This window comes from Arachis ipaensis, chromosome B3 (genome assembly GCF_059453495.1).
Source record: "Arachis ipaensis isolate K30076 ecotype BB chromosome B3, ASM5945349v1, whole genome shotgun sequence".
NCBI lineage: Eukaryota > Viridiplantae > Streptophyta > Magnoliopsida > Fabales > Fabaceae > Arachis > Arachis ipaensis.
This window is the reverse complement of record NC_142438.1, coordinates 138,523,993-138,549,551: the sequence shown is the minus strand read 5'-3', so window position 1 is coordinate 138,549,551 and position 25,559 is coordinate 138,523,993. Positions and strand designations below refer to the sequence as shown.

At 36.0% G+C, this 25,559-nt stretch overlaps 3 protein-coding genes across 3 annotated transcripts; 2 read left to right on the top strand and 1 right to left on the bottom strand.

Annotated features, from left to right (window-relative positions):
* Positions 1–214: 214 nt before the first annotated feature.
* Positions 215–1,576, bottom strand: LOC148572591 (two-component response regulator ARR17-like). Its single transcript, XM_088509897.1, has 5 exons — positions 1,268–1,576; positions 1,096–1,181; positions 901–981; positions 734–804; positions 215–646 (listed from the first exon to the last, which is right to left on the bottom strand). Exons 1-5 carry the CDS (start codon positions 1,398–1,400, stop codon positions 388–390), a joined length of 630 nt encoding a protein of 209 aa, XP_088366023.1. The 5' UTR covers positions 1,401–1,576; the 3' UTR covers positions 215–387.
* A 12,788-nt stretch (positions 1,577–14,364) lies between these two features.
* LOC107631432 (uncharacterized) lies at positions 14,365–18,876 on the top strand. The gene is made up of 7 exons (XM_016334876.3): positions 14,365–15,000; positions 15,493–15,633; positions 15,725–16,090; positions 16,180–16,422; positions 17,514–17,606; positions 18,155–18,355; positions 18,455–18,876. Exons 1-7 carry the CDS (start codon positions 14,674–14,676, stop codon positions 18,665–18,667), a joined length of 1,584 nt encoding a protein of 527 aa, XP_016190362.1. The 5' UTR covers positions 14,365–14,673; the 3' UTR covers positions 18,668–18,876.
* A 780-nt stretch (positions 18,877–19,656) lies between these two features.
* Positions 19,657–24,198, top strand: LOC107631434 (uncharacterized). The gene is made up of 7 exons (XM_016334877.3): positions 19,657–20,263; positions 20,624–20,769; positions 21,080–21,117; positions 21,213–21,778; positions 22,846–22,935; positions 23,406–23,468; positions 23,818–24,198. Exons 1-7 carry the CDS (start codon positions 20,210–20,212, stop codon positions 23,872–23,874), a joined length of 1,014 nt encoding a protein of 337 aa, XP_016190363.1. The 5' UTR covers positions 19,657–20,209; the 3' UTR covers positions 23,875–24,198.
* Positions 24,199–25,559: the final 1,361 nt, after the last annotated feature.

The following is a 25,559-nucleotide window of genomic DNA, read 5'->3' as shown; positions in this document are numbered from 1 at the left end:
AGTAACTTTTAATTAATTAATTAATTAATTAAACCCACCATCGTATTCATATAAACAAACAGTCATCGCAATGAGTTATATTTCAAATGGCATAGTCTCCCTATACTTAATTAAGAGGTTGTGGGTTCGAATGTTCTATCTTTGTTAAAAAAAAAAACAAACAATCATAAAAAAATAATATAAACAAACAAAATTAAATTAGAAACAGGTAAAGTAAGTGCAACAAAAACCGTTAAACAAATAACGGGATACTAATTGCTGTTTCGAGTTTAAACTGTCAACCCCCAAAAGAGTAATTAAAAAAAAAACAAATCTGAAAAAAAAAGGGGGGGCTGATAAGGTGATGCCACAAGATAGAGGGATATTAAAACGCAGATGACACGTAAGTCAATCATGGGTGGCGGTGGTCATTTTGAGCCGTCTGATTGGGGAATCAATGATGGACGGCGGAGATGGAGAAATAGAGGGTGATGATGAAAGTAGCGATGAGGAATCCGACGGTGGTGATGAAGAGAGATCAGGTTCAGTAGTATCTGGTAGCTTCCTCTTGTTGATCCTACCACCAACGCCGTAATCCTTCAAACGCTTCACGTCAGATAACTTCACCGGCTTTACTATGAAATCCTCTGCACCTTCCTCCAAACACCTTCAATTTATTTTCCCCCCAAATTTTTCTCAGTAAACTCATCGTATATAATTACATTAAGAAAAAAAAGTAAAAATGAAATTGTACCTGTCTATGCGCGGCAAGATATTTTCAGAGGACATAATCACAACTGGAATTTCTCTGAACGTGGAAGATTCCTGCTCCAACCAAGTTGATTAACACTTAATCACTCGTCACTCTTCATTGTTTAACCGAAATTAGGAAACAAAAACGTAGAGATTTTTAGCTCTAACCTTGATTTTCTTGAGGAGGTCGTAACCGGTCATTCCGGGCATGCAGTAGTCCGTGATAATTAGATCCACCTTCAAACCCTCCTATATATATATATATATCAGAGATTAATTAACCTTAATGACGAGTTGGAATTTTCCGGGAAAATGAAACTCAGGAAAATTGTGTTATTGCTAAGAAGTGAGAACGATGCATACAACAAAACCGTTAGATTGAGAGGGAATTTTGTGTTGATCAAGTCCAAGATACTCCAGTGCTCTCAGTCCACTATCCACAGCAGTCACTGCAATTTTCAAATTCAACGGTTCATGAATAAAGAGAGGGAAAGAAAGAAAGAAAGAAAGAAAGAAAACTAACTAACTAACCAACCTTTACAAGCTAGGATTTTGAGCAAGCGCTCAATGACCTTGCGATCGACGAGGCTGTCATCAACGGCCAACACGTGAACCTCTTCGGAAGCCTCTCCCATTCTCACCCCTGAAACGACGCCGTCACAATCCATAACAGAAGCAGAGGAGGAGAAGAGAGAGGAAAAAAAGAAAGAAAGAAAATGGAGAAAGGGAATCCTTAACGTAACGTGAATGCCCAAAATCTTATAAATACCCCTTAGTTTAGTGTATAATGTAAAGTATTTAATAACATGTTATGTTCTTTCTAGCCATCACCATATCGTATCGTATCGTATCACACCATTTTTTTATTTTTTATAGAAAAAAATATATTCTTCTCGTCTAATAAAATTAAAATAACCTTTTTTTTATTTTTAAACAAATAAAAGAGCATTTAATAATCATTTTAGCTATATATATATAAAATAATAATAATTACTTAGTTAATTTAAATAATAATAATATAAATGTATTTATTATTGATGCAATAAATTTTATCTATTTTTAATATTTTATCATTAATAATCAAAATATAAAAATGTTAAATTAAATATTTTGTAATAAGTTAAAATATTTTCTATTATTATTATTATTTAAATCAACTAAGTAATAATAATTAAAAAAATATATTTTGGATAAATGAATTAAAAAACGTATTATTTTAGTCTCATAAAAAGTATATTTTTATAAATAAAAATATAAAATTTATTTAGACATCTAAAAAAAATGTCATTTTTTTTTATTTTGCTTTCTTCTCTCTCTGTAATCTAAAGTCTTTTTCGCAAAATCAAATCTTTCTCGGTCTCTTACTTAGGCTTATGTAAATTGTAATAACTATATCCTCTGATCTCACTCTCACTTTTACTTTTTCCCCAAAAAATTATATATTAGTATATTACTACTGTTGACTGTTGTGTTGTTTATTGTTTACTTTTAATAATTTTTAGTGATGGCGAGGAGATGCTGAAATCCATTTCGGTGTGTGACATCTTCGTATCTCAAAGAGTAATCTTTTTCTTTCATTTCTTTTTTATGGCAAAATAAAATATCGCGAGTGATTGACGAGATTATGCCAGTCCTCGGGATTTGTGATGTGATGACGTGGCTTGCAGTGGTTTGTAGTTGGAGTTGACCTGACATCAAAGCGAGAAATGAACCGGACCGCGCCGTCAAATTGGAGAGGCCGAGAGGCGGTCCAAAGGAAACCGGTTTTTCCGGTGATATTTGCTTGTTTGGTGAAAAAGAAGAGAAGGGAAAGAGAGAGGAAACAAAGAAGATTTGAGTTTGAAGGGTAGGATCAGAAGAGAGCAGAGTATCTACTATAATCTTGGTGGGGATATCATGCACGATTGCACGTGTTGCCCTTCACATGCAATTTTTTTCTTCTTTTATATATATATATATATATATGAATTAATAATCAATTTCGTCTTTAAAAGACGACTTAATCTCCATTTTGGTCATCAAAACATAAAAATTAATCAAATTAGTCCTCAAAAAATAATTACGTTGGTCAAATTCGTCCTTCCGTCATCTCAGTGGCTGACGCGGCTAGGGGTGTGCAAAAAAACTGGTTTCACTGAACTGAATTGAAACTGAACTGAAACTGTTTTAAATAAACCAGTTTTTTTAAATAAAAAACTGAACTGAAACCATAGTTTTTATGAAAACCAGTTTATTAAAAACCAATTTTTATGGTTCAGTTTAGTTTTAAACCAAATTAAAACTGGTTTTATTTAAACTCTAAAATTAGTTTTTACATACTCTTTCTCTCTCTCCTTTCACTTTCTCTCTCCCTTTCCTCTCTCTCTCCACTTTCTCCCCCCTCTTTCCCTTCTCTCTCCTCTCTCTCCTCTCTATCTCTCTCCTCTCTCTCTCTCTCTCTCTCTCTCCTCTTTTTTCCTCTTCTCTCTCTCCTCTCCCTCCTCTCTATCTCTCTCCTCTTTGTCTTCCTCCTCTCTCTCTCCATCCTCTCTCCTCTCTCTCTCCATCCTCTCTCTCCTTTCTCTCTCTCTCTCTCTCTCTCTTTCCTCTTTTTTCCTCTCCTTTCCCTCCTCTCTCTCCCTCCCATCTCTCTTCGTCTCTCTCTCTCTCTCTCTCTCTCTCTCTCTCCTCTTTTTCCCCCCTCTCTCCCTTCTCTCTCTTTCCCCCCTCTCTCTCTCCTCTTTGTCTCCCTCCTCTCTCTCTCCATTCTCTCTCTCTCTATCTCTCTCTCTGTCTCTCTTCCTAACTCTATCTCTCCCTTCTCTCTCTTCTTTCCCCCTCTCTCTCCCTCTCCCTTCCCGTCTCTCTTCCTCTCTCTCTCCTCCTCTTTCTCCCTCTCCTCTCTCTCCCTCTCTTTTCCTTTCTCTCTCTCCTCTCCCTCCCCTCTCTCCCCCTCCCATCTCTCTTCGTCTTTCTCTCTCTCTCTCTCTCTCTCTCTCTCCTCTCCCACTTTTTCCCAATTCCTTCCTCTCAATCTCTCTCGTCCCTTCTCTCTTCTTCTTCTTCTTCTTCTTCTTCTTCTCTCTCTCTCTCTCCCCCTCCTTCTTCCTCTCTCTCTCTCCATGTCTTTCCTTTTTCTCCCCTCTCCCTTGCTCTCCCTCCCTTCCCCCTTCTCTCTCTCTCACTCTCTCTCTCTCTCTCCCTCTCTCTCTCTCCCATTTTCTTTCTCTCTCTCCTCTCCCTCCTTTCTCTCTCTTTCCCTCCCTTCTCTCTTCCTCTTTCTCTCTCTCTCTCCTCTCCCTCCTTTCTCTCTCTCCCTCCCTTCTCTCTTCCTCTTTCTCTCTCTCTCTCTCTCTCTCCTTTTTTTTCCTTTTCTCTCTTTCTCTCTCCTATTTCTCTCTCCCCCTTCCCTTATTTCTCTCTCCTCTTCTCTCTCTTTCTTCGCCCTCCTCTCTCTCTTTCTCCTCTTTCTTTCCTTCCCTTCCTTTCTCTCTTTTCTCTTTCTCTCTCAATCTTCTCTCACTCTATATCCCTCTCTCTCTCTCTCTTTATCTCTTCTCTCTCTTTCTCCCTTCTCTCTTCCTCTTTCTCTCTCTCTCTCTCTCTCTTCTCCCTCTCTTCTCTTTCTCTCTCAACCTTCTCTCTCTTATTTTGGAGAAAAGAGGGGAAGAGAGAGAAGAGGGACATAGAGTGAGAGAAGGTTGAGAGAGAAAGAGAAAAGAGAGAAAGAAAGGGAAGGAAAGAAAGAGGAGAAAGAGGAGAAAGAGAGAGAGGAGGGCGAAGAAAGAGAGAGAAGAGGAGAGAGAAATAAGGGAAGGGGGAGAGAGAAAGAGATAAAAGGAAAAAAAGGAGAGAGGGAGAAAGAGGAAGAGAGAAGGGAGGGAGGGAGAGAGAGAAAGGAGGGAGAGGAGAGAGAGAAAGAAAATGGGAGAGGAAAAAGAGGGAGAGAGAGAGAGAAGGGGGAAGGGAGGGAGAGCAAGGGAGAGGGGAGAAAAAGGAAAGACATGGAGAGAGAGCGAGAGGAAAAAGAGAGAGAGAGAGAGGAGGGTAAGAAAGAGGAGAAGGAGAGAGAGAGAGGAAGAAAGAGGGGGAGAGAGAGAGGAGGGAGAGGAGAGAGAGAAAAAAGGGTAGAGCAAGGAAAAGGAGGGGGAGAGAGAGAGAAGAAGAAGAAGAAGAGAGAAGGGACGAGAGAGAGTGAGGAATGAATTGGGAAAGAGTGGGAGAGGAGGGAAAGGAGAGAGAGAGAGAGAGAGAGAGAGAGAGAGAGAGAGAGACGAAGAGAGATGGGAGGGGGAGAGAGGGAGGGAGAGGAGAGAGAGAGAAAGAAAGGGGAAGAGAGAGGGAGAGAGAGGAGAGGGAGAAAGAGGAGGAGAGAGGAAGAGAGACGGGAAGGGAGATGGAGAGAGAGAGAGAGGAAAAGGAGAGAGAGAAGGGAAAGAGAGAGATAGGAAGAGAGACGGAGAGAGAGAGAGAGAGATAGAGAGAGAGAGGAGGGAGACAAAGAGGAGAGAGAGAGGGGAGAAAGAGAGAGAGAAGGGAGAGGGGGGAAAAAGGAGAGAGAGAGGAAGAGAGACGGGAAGGGAGAGGGAGAGAGAGAGAGGCAAAGGAGAGAGAGAGAGAGAGAGAGACGAAGAGAGATGGGAGGGAGAGAGAGAGAGAGGGAGGAGGGAGAGGAGAGAGAGGAGAGGAAAAAAGAGGAAAGAGAGAGAGAGAGGAGAGAGAGAGGATGGAGAGAGAGAGAGAGGAGAGAGAGGAGGGAGACAAAGAGGAGAGAGATAGAGAGGAGGGAGAGAAGAGAGAGGAGAGGAAAAAAGAGGAAAGAGAGAGAGAGAGAGAGAGAGAGAGAGAGAGGAGAGGAGAGGAGAGAGAGAGGGGGGAGAGAGAGAGGAGGGAGAGAGAGAGAGGGGGGAGAGAGAGAGGAGAGAGAGAGAGGAGAAGGGAGAGAGAATGGGAAAATGGGGAGAGAGAGAAGGGAGAGAGAGTGGGTGGAGAGAGAGAGAGGGGAAGGGAGAGAAAAGGGGAGAGAGAGAGAGAGGAAGGGAAGAGAGGGAGAGAGGGGAGAGAGTGGGAAAGGGGGGAGAGAGAGAGGAAGGGGGAGAAAGATGGGAAGGGGAGAGAAAGAGGAGGGAGAGAGAGAGGGGGTAGGATAGAGAGAGGAGAGAGAGAGAAGGGAGAGAGAATGGGAAAAGGGGGAGAGAGAGAGAGGAGGCTAGGAGAGAGAGGGTAGAAGGGAGAGAAAAGGGGAGAGAGAGAGGAAGGAGAGAGAGAGAGGAAAGGAAGAGAGGGAGAGAGAGAGGGTGTGAAAACTAGTTTTAGGCATAAACCAGTTTAAACTGGTTTTTTTAATTAAAACCAGTTTTATTTTTATGAACTGGTTTAAACTGGTGCACTGTATTATAAACTGGTTTAAAACCAGTTTCTTATATGACAAAACAGTTTGGTTCAGTTTCTAAACCATTTAAAATGGTTTAGTGCAGTTTCAGTTCAGTTTATGGAAAAACTGAACCATGCACACCCCTAGACGTGGCTAACGATCGCTAGCATGAAACGTTAACTGACAACATAGCACACTCCAAAACGACGTAGCTTTATTTGTTTTGACCCTAACTCCTAATACGACGTCGTTTGATCTCCATAATGGATATTCAAGCGTTTCTTCCCATCACCACCTATGTCTCTGTTTCGCTCCAAAACTTCTTGTTTCCTCTCTTCTCTCTGAAGCTCTGCCCTAAGACGCTTGCCAAAGAATTGAACCTGCCTGTTCAGTTCACCAGCATTCTGCAAAACGACATTTGCGGACGAATTCGCACTAACAGAGTGCAAAGTTGGAGGACTCACGGAGACCGAACACCGGTGGAGGAAGACATCGTAAAAGTGAAAGGTAAAGCTTTAATTTTTTTTTTGTTGTTATTTTTTGTGGCTTTGTATTGTTAGTGTGTATCATTGTATCTTGCTTAGTTTATATGGATTGTTGAGTTAGGCTAGGGTTTGAAATTTAATTTGAAATACATTTATCTGTTAATGTTGCTAATCAAGTTATGATATTAGGTAGAACATTTTTCTTTTGAAGATGGAACGTCAAGTTTCAGGGTTATTTTGTTGTGAGTTTATGGGCTTGATGCATGTTCATTCTAGTGTTAGACTAATTTTTGTTATGATTATGACTAGGTTGTGTGATGTGGGTTTATGTTCTGGTGTTGCTCTGTTTTTGTAGATGGAAAGTCTTGCAATGATTTTTGTATTTTAACATGGTGAAAAGTTTAAAATGGAATAAGATGGATATCTATATTATGAGCCGGATAACACAGAGGTTGTAATGTGCAAAGATTGTAGAAGGTTCTTGGTGTTCCCCTTGACAAAGGGTTGAAGAGACTAGTCACGGATGCCGACTTGATTGTAATGAATGCCTCACCCAAACCAGCTGCAGCTGCATGGTATTTGTGCCAAGTCCAAGTTTCAAGCCTCCAAAAAAGAAAAATTAAGCCATTTGATTAGGATCATGTGTTTTGCCCCATGGTTGTTGTTTATGTTTTTATACAGGGCTATGTAAATAATGTGGTTGATTATATTTTGTTATGGAATCTTTGTTTAGAAGGATTATATTATAGCCCTTTATTTAGGTCTATATATTATGTTATGGAACATTTTTTTTAGGTTTGTTATGATATTGGATGCTTTGGTACCTATTGGGGTATATCTACTAAGACAATATTATGATAATGATTGTGCTTATTAATGAAGACAATGTGTTATAATATACGAGTTTACATTTTTTAGCAACCCATTAAGCATAATGGATAAATTAACTACCTTAAAATTGACTAATTTGATTAACATTATCATGAACAATAGAAGATAGATCCTCCTCTTACCTCGGTTTTAAAGTGTACTATTGTCTATGTGTATTTAATGGATAACAGAAATGATGCCACTCTTTTCTCCTGTTGCATGAGTATAAAGAGAGTTAGAGACAAAAACAGAACAGAATGCACTACAGATTCTACATATCTAAAGTATAAAGAGAGTTAGAGACAAAAGAGAACAGAATGCACTACTCCATGGGAGAAATTGAATTATTCTTTGTAGTAACTTAGTTTTATTTATTCTATAGTCATCCATCTCCTCAATGAATAGTTAAGATTAAATCTAATTAATGGTTTAGATTGATCATCTAAAACTTTCACTACAAATATTTATCCTATCACACGTCTCTAAATACTTTTAGATTATTTCATATTACTCTTTATAATTCTATATACATCCATACTCTTCTAGAATACTCTATGACCTTCAAGAGTCTTCTAGAATCTTATAGGACATTCTAGAACATTCCGGAATCATCTAGAGCATTCTCAAATACCTTAGAAAACTATACAAATACCGTTAAATTTAACCTTCTAAAATTTACCGTGACATTCTCCCACATCTATTGCGCAGACGTCCTCGTCGCGTTCTGTTCATAATAGCGTTCTAAGTGTCCTTGAAATTGTCACAGATCTTCATGAGCTTCCCAACTAGCTTCGGTTATCAAGTGTCCTTTCCACTTGATCAAGTATTGGATACTTGGTGGTATTCCTCTTCGTCACACGACGCGATTAGCTAAGATCTCTTCGATTTCCTTATCAAAGGATCTAATTAATCACCATGGGCAGAGCACAATTCAAGTCACCTCTATTCGGTTCATCTTGGTCTTTGTGATATAGTTTAAGTATACTCACATGGAAGACTTGATAGATCTTCATAGAGGAAGGGAGATGTACTTTGTAAGCAACCTCCCCAACACGCCCAATTATCTCAAATGGCTATTCGTATTTGCGAATTAAGTCCTTATAACCTTGCGAAAGGCTTTGAATTGCTGTGGAAGAAGTTTAATTATTACCTTGTCTTCCACCTAATAGCTTGTATGCCTCCTCTTTTTATCTGCCAATTTCTTAATCCTCATTGCAGCTTTGTCGAAGTAAGAACGAGTGACATTTGCTTGTTTTTTCCATGACTTAATCATATGATAAGTTTCAGGGCTCTTCCCTGAGTAAGATAGAGGAAGAAAGAGACTGCGGTATAAACGGTTGTTGTCTGGTCACAATCTCGAATGAACTCTTCTATGTGGATTCACTCCTTTGCAGATTGTATGAGAACTGAGCAATATCAAGGAGTTTTGTCCAATTCTTCTGATTAATTAGCGCTTACAAAATGTCTCAAATAACATTCGGATAAGGCATTCACTCTTTCCGTCTGTCCATCAATTTGAGGATAGAAGTTTGTCGAGAAGTGAAGTTCCGATCCGAGAAGTTTGAACAACTCTGTCCATAGTCATCATTTGAAGTGTGGATCTCGATTACCAATGATACTCTTAGGTAATCTCCTGTACTTCACCACATTTTTTAAAAATAGCCGTGCTGCTTTTTTTGCAGTGCAATCAATATGAGTAGATATAAATGTAGCATACTTTGAAAATCAATCTACTACTACGAGAATAAATTCAAATCCTTCGAATTTTGATAAGACAGAAAAAAATTAAAAAAAAAAAAAAAACTTTTTCACAATCATTTCAACAAAAATAAAAATTCCAACAACTCACTTGATACCTTGTTTTCAATCTTATCTTATCCTGACCTCGAGATATATTAAGGATTTTGTTATAGAGAATAGTGATTTAGAATCTTCAATACTTAAAATAATGCCATTCAGAAGCAATATTATCCTATCATATCGTTTTTTAAAGGATAAGAGTATTTGTTATTCCAAAAAAAAATGTAAAAGGACTGATTTGATACGGTGATGCAAGAATCTAACCCAAATCTTTACTATATAAAAATTAAACTGGTTTTAATTGGTTTGTGTCATATTTAATTAGGCGAAGTCAAATTGAAGTTATTATATGACCATGCATCACCACCACTCCCAACATTTGATTTGCTACATGTTATGAACATATCGGGTAAAATTGTGTGGACCAATAAATAAAGCGAATCTGCACCCACTTCTTTCATATCGAATTCTATTATGCATTTATCATAGTTTTTTAAATAGCCATTGGCATTAAAAAACAAAGATATTGCGGCAAAGATGATCTATATTATCCATTATATGATTACCAAGTTGATAGAAACAAACACCCTCTTATGTCTATTTCGATGCAGCATAGGCCAACACTACTCCATGTGGTGTTTGTAATTTTGTCACCTCTCAATGATCATCATTTTCCAGAAGTGGAGTTCTCTATGCTTTATATATGGATATCATATTTATTTCACACAATATATAATAGTTTGTGAAACACGAATGTAGATTATTGTTTAAAGTGGAACTTTAAAAACAGTAATTTAAAAAAAAAAAAAAACAACAACAACAATTGTTAGATTAGGCGCTGCAGCAGTTATGAATGATTAGTAGTGTTTATTTTGTTCCTAAATTGTTATAACCTGTAATAGCTTATGAAGAATTTGTATATACATAATAACCAAGAAACCCCTTTTTCTTATTTACATAAAAACCTTAACATTTATATTTTTTTTAAAAGATCTAAATATAAAAATAAGAACATCACATACACTTGGTATATATATTCGGGCTAAAATATATTTAAAGGGGAACTCTATATAATAAGTTCTATTATGTTTTGAACAAATTTTATAGTTCACTCTTAAAGAATATGTACATATAGTTTAATTTATTATAGCAACAATGATACACATGAAATTGGCTTTGCGTATAGTCATCACATCTATCATTGTTGATTTTCTATTGTTGGCCTTATGACAAATTTAAAAGTGTAATATAAAATTAAACTAATAATGGTGAAAAGATATAGTATCTATACTTAATTACTTATTAAAAAGATATAGTATGCATTTCAAGTTCCTATTAAAATATAAATATTTTCCTTATATACAAATGCTAGGAGAGATAATGGGGGATCAAAATGCCCAAATGGATAGTTAAAAAAAAAAAAAAACATAATGTATGTAGGACTACTCAACCAAATAATAAAGAATTCAATTGTGAAACCAAACTAGTGCTTTCCAATTCCAAGTTCCAACCACATAGGAGCAGATCATGAAAATCCTTAATTATATGGATTATTGTTGCTACAAGTCTATAATATGATGGATTGTGTGTCATATACATGCTTAGTTGCTTACTCATCTCATATACAAAAATTAAATCACTATGGTGGGCAGTGTGCGGCTGTGCGCCCTTCTTAAAACCGAGTGGACCAAAACAAACTAAATTAATAATTAAACCAAACCCTAGCTAGCCTCTCTCTCTCCTAATATGGTTTTGCCATGTTAAAAGAGTTATGTTAGGTAGATAATAGAAATCTGAATAACGTGAACAATAGGATGATTTCTTAATCCATCGAAGATAAAACAAAAAATCACCTAAATTAAGTAATAAAAAATCTTTTTACTTTATCTTTTTAAATTTTAACCATTTGCTGCTGCTGTTGCCTCCTCTGGAAACTCTATCAGCGACATTGCTCCCCAACCAGCTCCCCATTAGCGTTGCTCTCTCCTCATCGGATATGATCGTCGCTCCTGGCTTTTCAGCGTCGTCGCTGCTTCCGTAACCAGCACTCGCACAGGCGTCGCTCTCTTCCCAGCCGAACATCATCGTTGCCGTCGAGCTCGTGGGCGCCATTGCTGCTTCGCTAACCATCCTCCCACTAGCGTCGCTCTCTTCCTCACTAGACACCAAGCTCACCGCCGAGCTTCTTAGTGTCATCGCTGGTCGCTGCTTCGAAAGGTTAGTTGATGGCTAAGAGTTTAATTGATAACCATCCACGTACCTAGTAAAATGAACATCCAACATATTTCATTGTATCTACTTAAATCCAATCTAAATTAAATGAACATCCACTTTAGAATAAAAATAACCATCCACATACTTAATAAAATGAACATCCACATCCGAAAAGGGAAAAAAAAGAGGAGGAGGAGGAGAACCACGACAGCGAATAGAGGACGGCAACGGGACATCACGAGACAGCCGCAGTGGTGCATTGGGGAACGCATGCGATGGCATCACTCGCGCAGCAACAGCCGGCAGCGACACCACGACAACTCTACGAGAGGGTGACGCGACACCATAGCAACACTGCTAGGGAAGAGGGGAGCAAAAACAGCAAGAAAACAACTGCGGTGGCGACGCTCCTATACACGTGAATGGGAGAAATGGAGGCAGTATGGGAAGGTCACGGAAACGGATGGGTGTGACTGCGCTGCGTCTGCACGGGCTGCAGGGAAAGGGGACAGCGGCATTCCAGAGTTTTGTCACTGTGAGAGATGGTCTTTTGGTCTGTGCTGCAGAACTTTGTTGTTTCCACCATTGCCCAAGTCACCTTCTAAATCATGGTTGTCCTATAAATTAAGAACAAGTAATAATGTAAATAAAAAAATTTAAAATCATGATTTAATTTAATTAATTCAAAATTTGAATTTAAAATTTGATAATAACTAGTACTTTTACCAGTAATAATATTACGGGAATTAAAATTTTTTAAAACTACGGTCCACTTTATTTTGACAGTATAAATTACGCATGATCCAAAAGATTTATAAAATCAAATTACTTTTACAAAAAAAAAAGTCGTAAATTGACAAAAATCTCTTGCTAAGAAGACCAAGGCATCTGTAGATAAAAAATTAAATAATAAGATTTTTAGTTATTATTTTATATAAAAAAGTCTAATTTTTTATTAATAATTAATTTTAACATTTGTTATCTAAAATTTAAAACTATTTAACGTGTATATTTTTACATTTAATTAGGTGTTAACTGTTTAGTTTATTGCACAAATAGAATAATTAATTTTTATACTTACTTTTTAAAATAATATTTATTACATGTGACACATTTTGATTGTAAAATTAGTAAGGAAGATGGGAGAATTCCTTAATTTTAAAAAAAAATATTTAATTTCAATTACAATAAAAAAGTGACGTGTGACATATTTTGATTGTAAAATTTATAATATATAATAAATTTTAAAATAAACAAAATAATTTAAAAAAATTGACTGGTGTTAACTAAAAAAGTAAAATTATTTAGCATTATTCTATTAAAATATATTTTTAGAACATATGTAATGTTAGCAAGATTCAAAATAATTTTTTTAACCATATTATGTGTATTTAAAAAATTAACTACTAAAATAATTATTTATATAAAATATATATTAAAATAAATTAAACAATACATATATCTATAACCAAAATAATTGGTTTGACCTTTTCTTTTAAGCAAAACCAAAAGCATATGATACTAATAACGTCAAGGTAGAGCCATGGAAACCTAATTTATATTTAGTTAGTCGACTCTCCTAATTAGTCAACCAAAATCTCACCTTCTATTATATACTTAAGAATCAAGTACTAGTATTATTTGTAGATATTTTAGTTTTCTTTGGGGAATTAAAACTTTGCTTGGATTTTTATATTTGTAACGCATGAATATTATGCTCAACCAACTAAACTAACTTTCTGGATTATATCCCATTAATAATTATAGGCTCAAATAGTCAATAGAATCAAGGACAATTAAGCTATATAATAACAATTAGGAGGTGCCGTTTTGTGAAGGATTTAAAATAAATATATTATATATAAAAAAAATTAATTAGAGGGATATCCACCGAATAGTAGGTATTTTATTTGCTTTCCCCCAAGATTTGGCATCTTCTTGTGCAAAAATTTGATTGTGATTTGCGTAATCTTTTCTATTTGGTTGTACTATATCAATATCATTGGAACTTTGGATCTCACTTTACCGAACATGTGTAATCAAAGCATGTTCATGGGTATGTGAAATTGGATGAGAAAACAACAAAAAGTTGGGAGCATCCTTCATCTTTTCAAATCAAACAATGGAAAGAGATATCGGATTCTCGTGGTAGAATTCAAAGATATGCTATAATATTATATATGGTATACTGTTTAGGATTATGAACATAAAAATGGACCCCAATCAATGGCCTTTTAATAAAATAAAAGTGTTATTAAAGTAATGCAGTGTACTGTTTAAAGTTCTGATAGGATTCTTGACCAGGAAGAAAAAAATGTCATGACATTATCATAGATACGATTTATTTTTTCTCTTTATATTGAAGACGAAGAAAAAGGGCCAAACACTTTTTCGCTAAAAGACATCAAATTAGTTAAGAGGAAAGGAAACTTATGGTCAAGAATATGCTTATTGTTAGCTTCTTAATTTTTGATTAATTAAGAAATTACTAGTCGTTAATCATTATCTCTTTTCTCCCCCTATGATGTGTCCGTGTCGATGTTCTTTTCTTTAAGATATATGTCACTATGTCAACATCAATATATAATGCTAGAGTTTTTAATTTTTTATTTAAATGATTAAAATTTCAAAATCACAATAATAAAATGATAAAGAGAATTTAAATTTGAAAAAGTAAATCAAAATTTTAGGTTTAAAAAAATTAAAATTATTTTTGAGCGTCCAAGTGTCTTTTTTTTTTTTTTTTTTTTGTATTCATGGTTTCTATTAATCATGATAGGGAAGAAAGAAGGAAAGTACCCTATCAATTTTGGACCTCATTTTGGTCAGAATTTTTGGCCCAAATATATTTGGGCCTAATCCTGCATCTCCATAATCCATGTTAGAAGAAAGTGGATCGCAATTTGGCCCATTATCCGTAGCAATAAAAAAAGGAAAGGTGGCAATACTGGCTTTCATAAAAAGTCAACAATACTAGGTCGCAAGTTTCAACCGTCAGCGACTCCCCATCATCCCCTGCTAGCCACGTGTCCCAGCAACAGTTCCCAAAACCAACTCCCAGCAAAAATTCCGATTCCGATTCCGAATCCCCAAACCCCCCCCCCCATCCACAATGAATCAATAATAGAATCTGGTCAATAATCCGCTCTGAAATCTGAATTACTCAGCACAAAACCCGAAATTCCCAAAATATCCCTTGCTCTATTGATCGGAGCTGCAATGTTTGTGTTTGATCGCGTTGTGTGTTTTCTTGCGATATGGATAATAGGGTTAGGGATTGGTGGTTTGGGTTTGGGGAATGCGCTGAAGATGCCGTTTAGAGTGAACGACGTGCTTCCCGTTCTGCCACGTGGCATATCGTGGCCAGTTCTAAACACGTTCCACAGCGCCGTCGATTTGTTGCCGTATTTTGTGGGCTCCGTGACTCCCTCCAATGGCAGCATTCAGTGGAAAGGTGCTTGCTTCTATGATAACACCGCCAAGCTTAAGGTCACCGCTTCTGACTTCGATCAACCTGGTTTGGGTGGTGGCGTTCTCCATCTCAAGGTTCCCTCTCTTGTTCTATAAAACAGTTCGGTTATCATTTTACATTATGCCATGTTTGTGTATTCAAATTTTTTTTTTTTTAAATTTTGTGTTAGAAGGATGAAAAACTTAGTATTTTCAATTTTTTTTGAATAAACAACTGTCAAATTTTCCATGATATTTTAATTATTTTTTGTCTAACTCACTGAAATATAATACATTTGGATAGTAGTTGGAATCATGTCACTTTGTGAAGAATTCTTGTTATTGTTGTTGTAACTGCATAGCTTGTGTTATTTCAATTTCAGTGTGACTGTGAGCATGTTTATCTACTATTTGCTGATGCTTGGTGCAACTGGTAGGGCAATGTCAGTAGATTTTTGGATGGAAGCTTGTAGGTTGAATTGTTTGATTGGAAATTTCCACTTTCTGCTTTCTTTTGTTTACTAATATGGCTTGGCCTGTAAGTTTCCTTTTCAGTTTTGGTGAAAAGTAGTTTTGTTCTATTTGTAGACAGATGGCGCACATAGCTGGACCTGCATGGATCTTTATGTTTTTGCAACTCCCTACAGGATTACATGGGACTACTACTTCTCTTCAAGAGAGCACACCTTGAAGTTTGATTCATGGGAAGAGCCTGCCGAATTGGAATATGTAGTAATTTTTGGCTCTATTTTCCTCTAATCTTATTGTGGCATGTTGCATCCTAATTTCAACATTGGAATATTCTTACTGAATTGAACAGGTAAAGCAGCATGGGGTTTCTGTGTTTCTCATGCCATCAGGGATGCTGGGAACCCTGCTTTCTCTAATCGATGTTGTGCCCCTCTTCTCGAACTCTGTGTGGGGTCAGAAGGCCAACTTAGATTTCCTGAAGAAACACATGGGAGCTACATTTGAGGAACGTAGTCAGCCTTGGCGTGCAACTATTGATCCTGCAGATGTTCATTCAGGAGACTTCTTAGCCGTGTCAAAAATTCGTGGTAGGTGGGGAGGTTTTGAGACTCTGGAAAAATGGGTAACTGGTTCGTTTGCTGGTCATACGGCAGTTTGTTTGAAGGATGAAATGGGCAAATTGTGGGTTGGTGAATCAGGGCACGAGAATGAGAAGGTACGCACAGAGATAGTACACATACAAGGGGTGGTAACTTGCCTCCATTCTATTGTAATTAATCTTAGCACAATCTTTCTTTGTTTTAGGGTGAAGAAATAATAGTGGTAATTCCATGGGATGAATGGTGGGAATTGGCTCTCAAAGATAATTCCAATCCACAGATTGCCCTGCTCCCCTTGCATCCAGAAATGCGTGCAAAATTTAACTCCACTGCTGCATGGGAGTATGCTCGGAGCATGTCTGGCCAGCCATACGGCTATCATAATATGATATTTAGTTGGATCGACACTGTAGCTGAAAACTATCCTCCTCCTCTTGATGCTCACTTGGTATTAACCTTTCCTTATTTGTTATTCATACGTCATAAGTATGCAATTGAACAAGGCATTGGGGGTAAAAATTTATGAAACAATTAAGCTCCTATGATTGTGAAAAGTAAAGTTGAACCTTAAGTAGGCGTTTGTTTCAAAGAGTTTCAATTTATTTATGGGAATTGTGCATGGAAACATATTCGTCCCATGTTTATTTGAAGTTTCAAAATCTAATTTGTGGGAATAATTTTTTATCTAAAATATAAAATTTTATTCCCATTCAAAAAGGTGGGTATTTGGTATTCCCATGTCAAGCAAATGACAATAATAAGCTCATCCTTTTAGTGATATTGGGGTTATTTTAATAATTTAAGAATCGATTCTATGAATATGTATAATAAAACAAATGTATCTTAATTTATTATTGGGAATTTTAAAACAATTCCCAATTATTTGTAGTACTAAATAGCTAAGTTTTTTTTTTAAATTAATACTTGGGTATAATAGTCCCAAGAATATAATTCCTTAAAATATATTTCTTAACCTTGAAACAAACGCCACTAAGTAGTTAAGTCTAGGGAAGAAATAAAACTTTTGGGTATCAAATAATAAGTTAGTTTGCAAGAGATACAATTTCAAAGAAATTTTAACTAGGGTAAAGTATATTTTTTATCCTTGAAGTTTGTCAAAAGTTTTAAAAATATCCTTAAGTTTTATTTTGTTTCAAGGATAAAAAATATACTTTACCCTAGTTAAAATTTCTATGAAATTGTATCTCTTGCAAACTAACTTATTATTTGATACCCAAAAAGATGACAATGGGAATGAAGGACTATGTATCAACACTGCATCGAGAATTATGTTGGTGTTGCATTTATTCATTAGTGTTACATGCATGTTTTCCTTTCCATGTTACAAGAAAAAGTTTGTTCTTCTCATTATTAGTGTGTGCTGAGGCTAGCAGCTGATGAAGCAACTAATCTCTACCCTTCATTCATCCATGTGGATCTCGAGCAAAAACACATAAACTTATAATTTATTTTTTGTTAAGATTTATTTTAGACTTCTATTGCTATGATAATCTTATTGTAAACATGTCCTTTTTGCAGGTAATTTCTGTCATGTCTATGTGGACTAGATTGCAACCAGCTTATTCTGCAAATATGTGGAATGAAGCATTGAATAAGCGGTTAGGAACTGAGGTATGTATTATTTAATTTTTTAATGGGAACAATTCTCAGTCAAAACAAGAAGAGAAACTACACTTTCATATTTAAGTTTTGGATTGACCTTCAAGTTTGTTTCTGTTTCTTGTTAGTAATAGTAAAACATTCAAGAAGAAAATTTACATGCTTTTTAATTTAGCATGTTATTTTATTTAATATGGGATACATAATCTTTCTAGGGTATTGTAATCTTCATGAAAGCTCAAACTGGTTTGATACCCAAATACATTTTTTGTTGCTGAAATCTTTTCAAGTTTCTTAACCTTTTTTGTATTTGGCTTTTTTTTTTTGCATCACATCAGTGGTCGGATAGGATATGTCATTTGTATAAACTATAAATTATATAATATAATTTCTTACAAGTTTGGGCATCCCTTCACGGGCAAATAAAATTCTACCGAATATTGCAAGCACTTTTGTTTTTAGATCACATGATATCTGGTGGCATATTTTACTCAACAATATGTAGGCTGCTACTACTTCTTTGAAAGTTCATGAAACCTCTGACTTTTGTATGCTTGTAGGGTTTGGATTTGCATGATATTATAGTAGAGACCGAGAAGCGGGGGATACCTTTTGATCAATTACTGACCACACCAGAGCAAGATGAATGGGTATATAGTGATGGAAAATCAACAACATGTGTTGCCTTCATTCTTTCAATGTATAAAGCAGCTGGAATTTTCGGTCCTGTCTCTAGCTCCATTCAAGTAACCGAGTTCACTGTAAGCCACACCTTGTCTCAATGACTTGTTTGAATGGACCCTCACCATGAGTCGGCTTAATTCAGTTTTTCTTATGATTCTTCATTGTCACATTTGCAGATTCGGGATGCATACATGCTCAAAATTTTTGAGGACAACCAAACACGCCTGCCGAGTTGGTGCAACAATGAGAATGACCGGCTTCCGTTCTGCCAGATTCTCGGGGAATACAGGATGGAGCTGCCGGGCTACAACACCTTAGAGCCATATGCCAACATGAATGAGAACTGTCCTTCTCTTCCGCCAACTTATGATAGGCCTTCTCGATGTTAGATCTTTATGAGTTATCAATCTTCATATTTTGAGTTGCCTGTTTGCTTTCAAGTCATGGCATCTGATACTTCCCCATTCTACAATTGTCTATATTAATCCACGGAACGGGGAATAAAAATTTATAAAGTTTTGACTTTATTGCATTCAGAATCTGAACTAAGGATCATGATCGTGATCATGAGATTAAAGAATATGTTATCTTTTAATAATCTCATATTGATTATTATTACATGTTAGTTATGTTGAAACCATAACATAAATAAAATTGTAGATTAATATAGGTACGTTCACAGGTTGTAAATAAATATTTTAAGTTGGTATTGCCGTATTGATTGTGCTGATATGGTTTTATACTAGAAACATCCCCCACTAAAGCATTACACTAAATATGTTTTGTTTTAACCTAATAAAATTTTTTTCCGCACAGCAAGAAAATTAAATCCTTAAAATACGTATTGATAATATGAAAAAATTTCCATGCATTTTTCCTCTTAATATTTTATACTTTTACACTAATATCTAATTAAATTTTGTCTAATGATAGTTAAAATAATTATTTGCACATTTCATGTTTTAATATTCATTCAAATATAAGATTTAACTAGACAATAGAATAAGGGTTTTGTGATTTAGTGTTTTAACTAAACATACCTTTTATTGCTTTTTTTTTTTTGTTTTCTGTGCTATTCTCAACTCAATAGATCAATAACTAATTTATCGCTTATCTGAATTTTATTTAAAAGTTTATTGTTGGACGCTGACTAATAAATTGTTGCCAAAATGAATTTTGAATCTAACACTTGTTTCGGACGAACAAATATCCTAACTTTTATTTTTTATTTTTTTATCAGAAGGATTATACACCCCCTAGACCCTAAACAAATATCCTAAGTTTTTTTTTTTTTGGTCATGAAATATCCTAAGTTAAAAAGAATATAAAGTCCCGTCTTTTGGGCAATAAAAGGCCCATTGAAGTACTTTTGTTTGGGCCTAATTGGGCTTCTCTACTCCCGAAACGCCATACCTTTTGAACGCTCTTCTCTTGAGAACCGCATCCCGCTTGTCGCTATACTTTCAACGGCGTTCCGAACGACGTTCGGTCGACAAGGCGGTGGCCTCAGTTTCCCGACGACGCCGTCCGATTAATCTCCAGTCTCTACTATCCACCACCACAACAGACCTCCTCCCAGCTCCGAACCCCAACGGCTACTGTTCAACAGCAGAACACACCGAACTTTAAGCTCAGTTCCGCCACAACTAATTCCCCCACTCTCCCTCTCTCTCCTTCTCTCTCTCTCTCTCTCTCTCTCTCTCTCTCTCTCTCTCTCTCTCTCTCTCTCCATACGCGTTTCGGTTCCGAACAAAGCCTTGAAAGGTTTTCAACCTTCAACTTTAACGGGATCAGGGACGTATCTGCTTGATTTTCTCGCTCGCTCCATTATTGTTTTCATGCTTCGCGGTCGAATTGGCGGGTATTCGTAACCGATGAAAGATTTTTCACTTGAATTCGTTTTGTGAAGTTAGGGTTCGGTGGTTTTCGCTATGTCTGATACTTCCAGGGGCCGGGTTACCATTACTCTTGGGCGTAGCGGTCAGGTAATCGTGTCAAAAACTTTGGAACAACTTCTAAGTCTTTGATTTGTGTAAAATGAACTGATTTGAGTACTTTGTGCTACTTTGCTTTTAGCTGAACTTTCTTTATCTTTTCATTTTCCCCCTGTTTTTTCTTTGAATTGGCTCCTTTCTACTTACTCAATTGAACGATGCTTTCTATCGAAAGTGATACACCTTCTATGATATTATCGATGATTTTTTATTTTAAATTCTGTGTTTATGATTGTTAGAGGAGAAAATGTTCATGTTCTCAGTTCTCACTCTTATTTTTCACATTTTATTTTATATTCGGCATAACTTCATTTATACTAATGAGCCTATCTATTTTGCATTTGAATTTAGGTTGTGAAGAGGGATGTATCAGCAACAGATGCTTCTTTCTCAGGTTCATATGCTTCTGCTGGGACGAAGAGATCTGCAAGAGACAGGCTCGGAAATAATGCTGACAGTTCCTCGTGGTATGGGAATGAACTCAGCAGCAATAAAAGGTATGTTTGCTATTCGCCTGGTATCAGTAGCGCTAGTATGATATCGGATGTGGGCACCCCGCATAGTGAGGAGAATAAAGAATGTATTACTTCACTACTGTATTCTTTGATTGTTCTGTAAATTCACCATGAATAATATATGCGTAGGCAGTTTAAATCAGGAAAAAAAGTAATAGGTTTTCATTTCGAAACTCTAATGATTGGTGTTAGACTCGGACTAGCCTACCTACTTCTCCAAGTTGTTCAGTATAAGGTTCAATTTTAAACAGCAATTGCTTCTGTTGATGATTCTATTCTTATTTTGATGCAGACATCGAGGCTATATAGGCATGTCAAATGGGCTACATGGTAGTAAAGTCCCTCAGCAGTGAATTCTTTTCCTTCTAATATTCCTCCATTGATTAATTTGAAATTTATAACCATGCTGTTGTCAATTTACTTAGATAGGCGAATTGGCAAAGATGATCTTCGATTAAAGCTCATGCGAAAAAGTGCATCTAGACAGTCTAAAAGGAACATAGACCTCCGTGAAAAACTGTTGAAGGCTCACCCTCTGTCAACACGTGTTAATTCCAGCCGGCTCATGCCTGAGCCAAGTGAGTCAAGCATGCCCAGGCAAACGCATTTGGCTAGAAGTTCTAATGATTTAACACAGATGGAATCCATGAGATGCTCCTACTCTCCTTGGTCATTAGATCATAATCTTTCAAGACAAAGATCACCTGATGGGTTTCCTAGCACATCCCATGCAATTTCACCTCGAAGAAATGCAGAAGAGTTGCAGAGGAGGCCATCAAACCAGACAATGGATGGTGTCAGGCAAGTTCCACGTGTAACTAGGAATGTTCTCGAGTCTACAAGGGCTACAAGGCCTCTAAGTGCTGCACCTTCCACTATGATGGCATGCTCCACAATTTCCACATTGCCTTCAGTAACGGCTAAGCCTGGGGCATCTTTTCTTGGCCAAATTCCTCCATCAAGCAGCATTGCTCAAAGGACTGCATATGTGGTGAGTTTCATTTTCCTTTATGCTTAATACTTCACCGTTTCCTTTATTTTGCTTGGAAGCGTGTGTCATGACCATCTGCTAGATATCATGAATTCTTGATTGTGTTTTTTTATTTTCTTGTGCCTTGTGGCTGTTGCATATGCTTCGTTTTTTTAGTAACTTTATGACATTTTGGGTGTTGCTCTGAGTACTGACTGGAAAATGGAAATGCCTGTGATGTGGGGCTTTATATAGAAAGATTTTCTAACTATTGCCTTGCATTTTGTAACAACAGTATCACAGCAAATTATTACATCTTGGGTGATTCAAATCAATTACTAATTTATGATATACTGGGTTGGAACTGTTACTTCTGCACCTTGCTGTGTATTTTGATACAAGTACCCTCTTTTTGGATAAAAGACAAGCACCTCTCTGTTAATCCTGGTTTCAATTTAAGGGTAAAGTTCTGGTCTCGCTGTTGCTAGAATTATAGAATTGGAATTTGAGCTCATTAGCTGTCTCAGCATAGTATGCTGAAATAAATCTGTGTCAGAACCTACTATCATCCATGACTGTTTAATGACCTAAAATTGTGGATTTCTTTGTTGTTAGCCCTTAGTTTATCAGGAAATTTTCTGGTCCTTGTTTAATGGGGTAAGGGTTTGGTTGATATTATACCAATTTATGATCTTCTGAAAGCTTGAATACCCAAAAATGATCTTATTCTATACATGAAGCTAGAAATGCAAGCATCCTTTCAAAAGTTAATGTCAATATTGATTTTCTTTCTTTTCTTCTGATAGAAAGCATTATTGATACACTTGATTTTTGTGTTTTTCTGTGATCTTTCCTATCAAACAAATGGGTCAATCTTACATATGAATTAGAATGGTCTCTGGGCTTGAAGTTGAATGCTGAAATTTTATATAAGCTTTTATAATTATTGTCAGTCGGAAGATTGAACTTTTGCACTTTTGGAGTTTCAGTACTAAGCAGAAGCAGATGCGTTTTTGCTTGTGTCAAATTCTATGAATGGAACAATTATAAACCTTGTACTGAAATTGCTGTCACTGGTTACGATGTAGGGCAATGAACAGCAATCCTACCAAACTGTTGATGGCCTGTTAAATGCACTGGGGCTCGCAAAATATGCAATTCTCTTCAAGGCTGAGGAAGTATGTGATTTATTTATTATTTACATGATGAATTATCCTGGTATCTTGTTTTTCAAAATAAATTTCTGTTTTTAATTGTAACATGTTGGATGAAATGTTGGAATTATGCTATGGTTGCGAAAGTGGTAACCCTGAAAAATGATTGGAGAAGACTAGATATCAGAGGATCTTTTGACTGTTTAATCCTTTGCTATAGAATTTATATTTTTATGCAGTTTCTTGCCTCTTGACATGGTTCTTTCTCGTTTTGCTTCTGATTATATTAACTTTTCATGACATGGAATCAATGAAATAGTAATATACATTATGTCATAAGTTTGTTCCTGTATATTAGTTGAGCACCGTCTTGTATACTTCTTCCTTTTGAAATATACTAATGACAGGACTGAATACTTTTTATTTCCCTGCATTACCCTGGATTAGGTTCTATCTAGCTTGGAGCTAATATTGCCCACTGATATTTTATGCAGGTTGATATGACTGCATTGAAGCAGATGAGGGAAAATGACCTCAAAGAGCTTGGAATTCCAATGGTAATTATCTTTTTTTTCATTTATTGCCATGTTCAGGTCCTGTTACAATTGAGCTTGGAATTTAAATTAAACCTCACGTAATATGTATGGATTAATGTACACTGTTATGTCTATCAATGATACTTTGGCATGAGTTCAGTTACTGGAATTGTGAGTAAATTTCTTAGCTATGTATTCTGCATGACATTGTTTGTTGTTGTTCACCTGTTCTTGCTTATTATGATATGCGTTAATTCATAGTAGCTTGTTACGGGCTACTCCAAAACAACTATATATTGGAAATTTAAATTCTCTTGTTCTGTGTGCATCTGCAAGTTTATTTGTCTTACGAATGCTGTTTGAGTTGCAGGGACCAAGAAAAAAGATTCTTCTTGCTCTGTTGCCTCGTGTCAAACGTCAACAATGATCTATAATGCATGATGCAGAAGCTGATGGATATTGGATCACCATTTTTCTCTGGTGATAATGATACATATACATTTGAGAATATGTACAACTATATACATATGCCTTCTCCAATGAGGGTTGAGAATGTCCCATGTATCGATGTCAGGTTTGCACTCAAAAACAAGTATTGACCAAAGATTTAGATTTTTTTTTTTTCTTCTTTAAGGTATGTAGATCTATAATGTATCCTATCCTAACAATTGTTCTTTTGCTTATTGTTGGATGAAATGTGAAGTTGAATAATTAATTTTATACTGGATACACAGTATAATTTTTCCTTAAACGAGTCCTTGACATTGATGCTACCCTTCCTTTACACGCTTCTCTAGTGCACATCTATTATTTGATCTCTTTTAGATGTGGTTATGCTTTCTATTGAAGGGTTTTACTTAGAATCGTTATGGTTACACAACAATATCTTGGACTAACCAACGATCTCAATTTCCCACCTAATTGTTCTTTAACAATTCTGATTTGAGAAACAGCGGCAAGTACTTCACAGTGTTTTGTGGGGGGAACTCTTCACATTGATGAATCTTTATCAGGAATTCCAAGTGTAAGTTTCCTTAGTAAAGATACTTAAGATTGGACTAAAAGGCTAGCTTTCTGTTTCTATCTTTATTCCTCATCTTTATGAGACCTGGATAAAACATTAAACTTGTGCTTAGCTAAATCAGATCAAACATTGGTACTTTAGTTTACTCTATTGATGGAATGGCATCCATCAAAGAAAAAGTGATGTTCCACCTAAGAAAGGGTTAAGCTTTTGGTTGTTCATCATGTGGTTTCTATTCAGCTGCATTTGTCATACATAATTGTGCTAGTTGCTTAGTGCTTTATGTAATTTGTCTTGTGTTGGAGCCCTTAAACTCTGGCGTTTTCTTAATGTGTTTCCTTTACATTTCTTGCCCCCTCATGCTGTACTTTTGCATTTTCAATTGGAGGAAATAAATTGACATCTTTTCAATTTTTTTTAATCTCAAATTCTCGCACTCATCTTATTTGCATAGCCACATTTAATTCTTAATAAAAAATTATGTCCTCAAAGGTCATGGAGAAGGTAAAGGTTGCTAAGCTTCATTGATTTATTTATTTATTTTTTAAATGAGGTGTTGGATATTATTATTATTTTCAGGCTTCCAAACCAAGTTAGCCTCATTCCAAGCTTAATTGAGACTCAAACAATTGTGACAATGATACATTTTGTTTTCTTGTTGCTTCTTCAAAGTAATTTTTGGTAAAATCATAATTTTCAAAGGGTTGGAAGGAAGTAAAAATCGTTGCCTACCATTTACAAGGCCAATTTTAAAAGCTCCATTACTTTCTTTTCACAGTAATTTCTGATGTCATCTAATAGCATATTAGGTCCAAACACTTTGAACCTGAACTATAGCTAGTAGTTACGTAGACACCTAAATTACGAACCTGTTAATGACAATATAATTATCTTACTTACCTCTCTATATATTTTCAATCCCCATGTGCCTTTGAACATGCATAAGTTGGTATAAATGGACATTTCAAATCAATATGTTCCTTCACTGAAAGAACATGATTTTTCTACGGATCTTATATTATATAATAAGACTTGGATAACCAATATGGTTTCTAGACAACCATTATGCAAGGCTTTTTTCTTTAGGG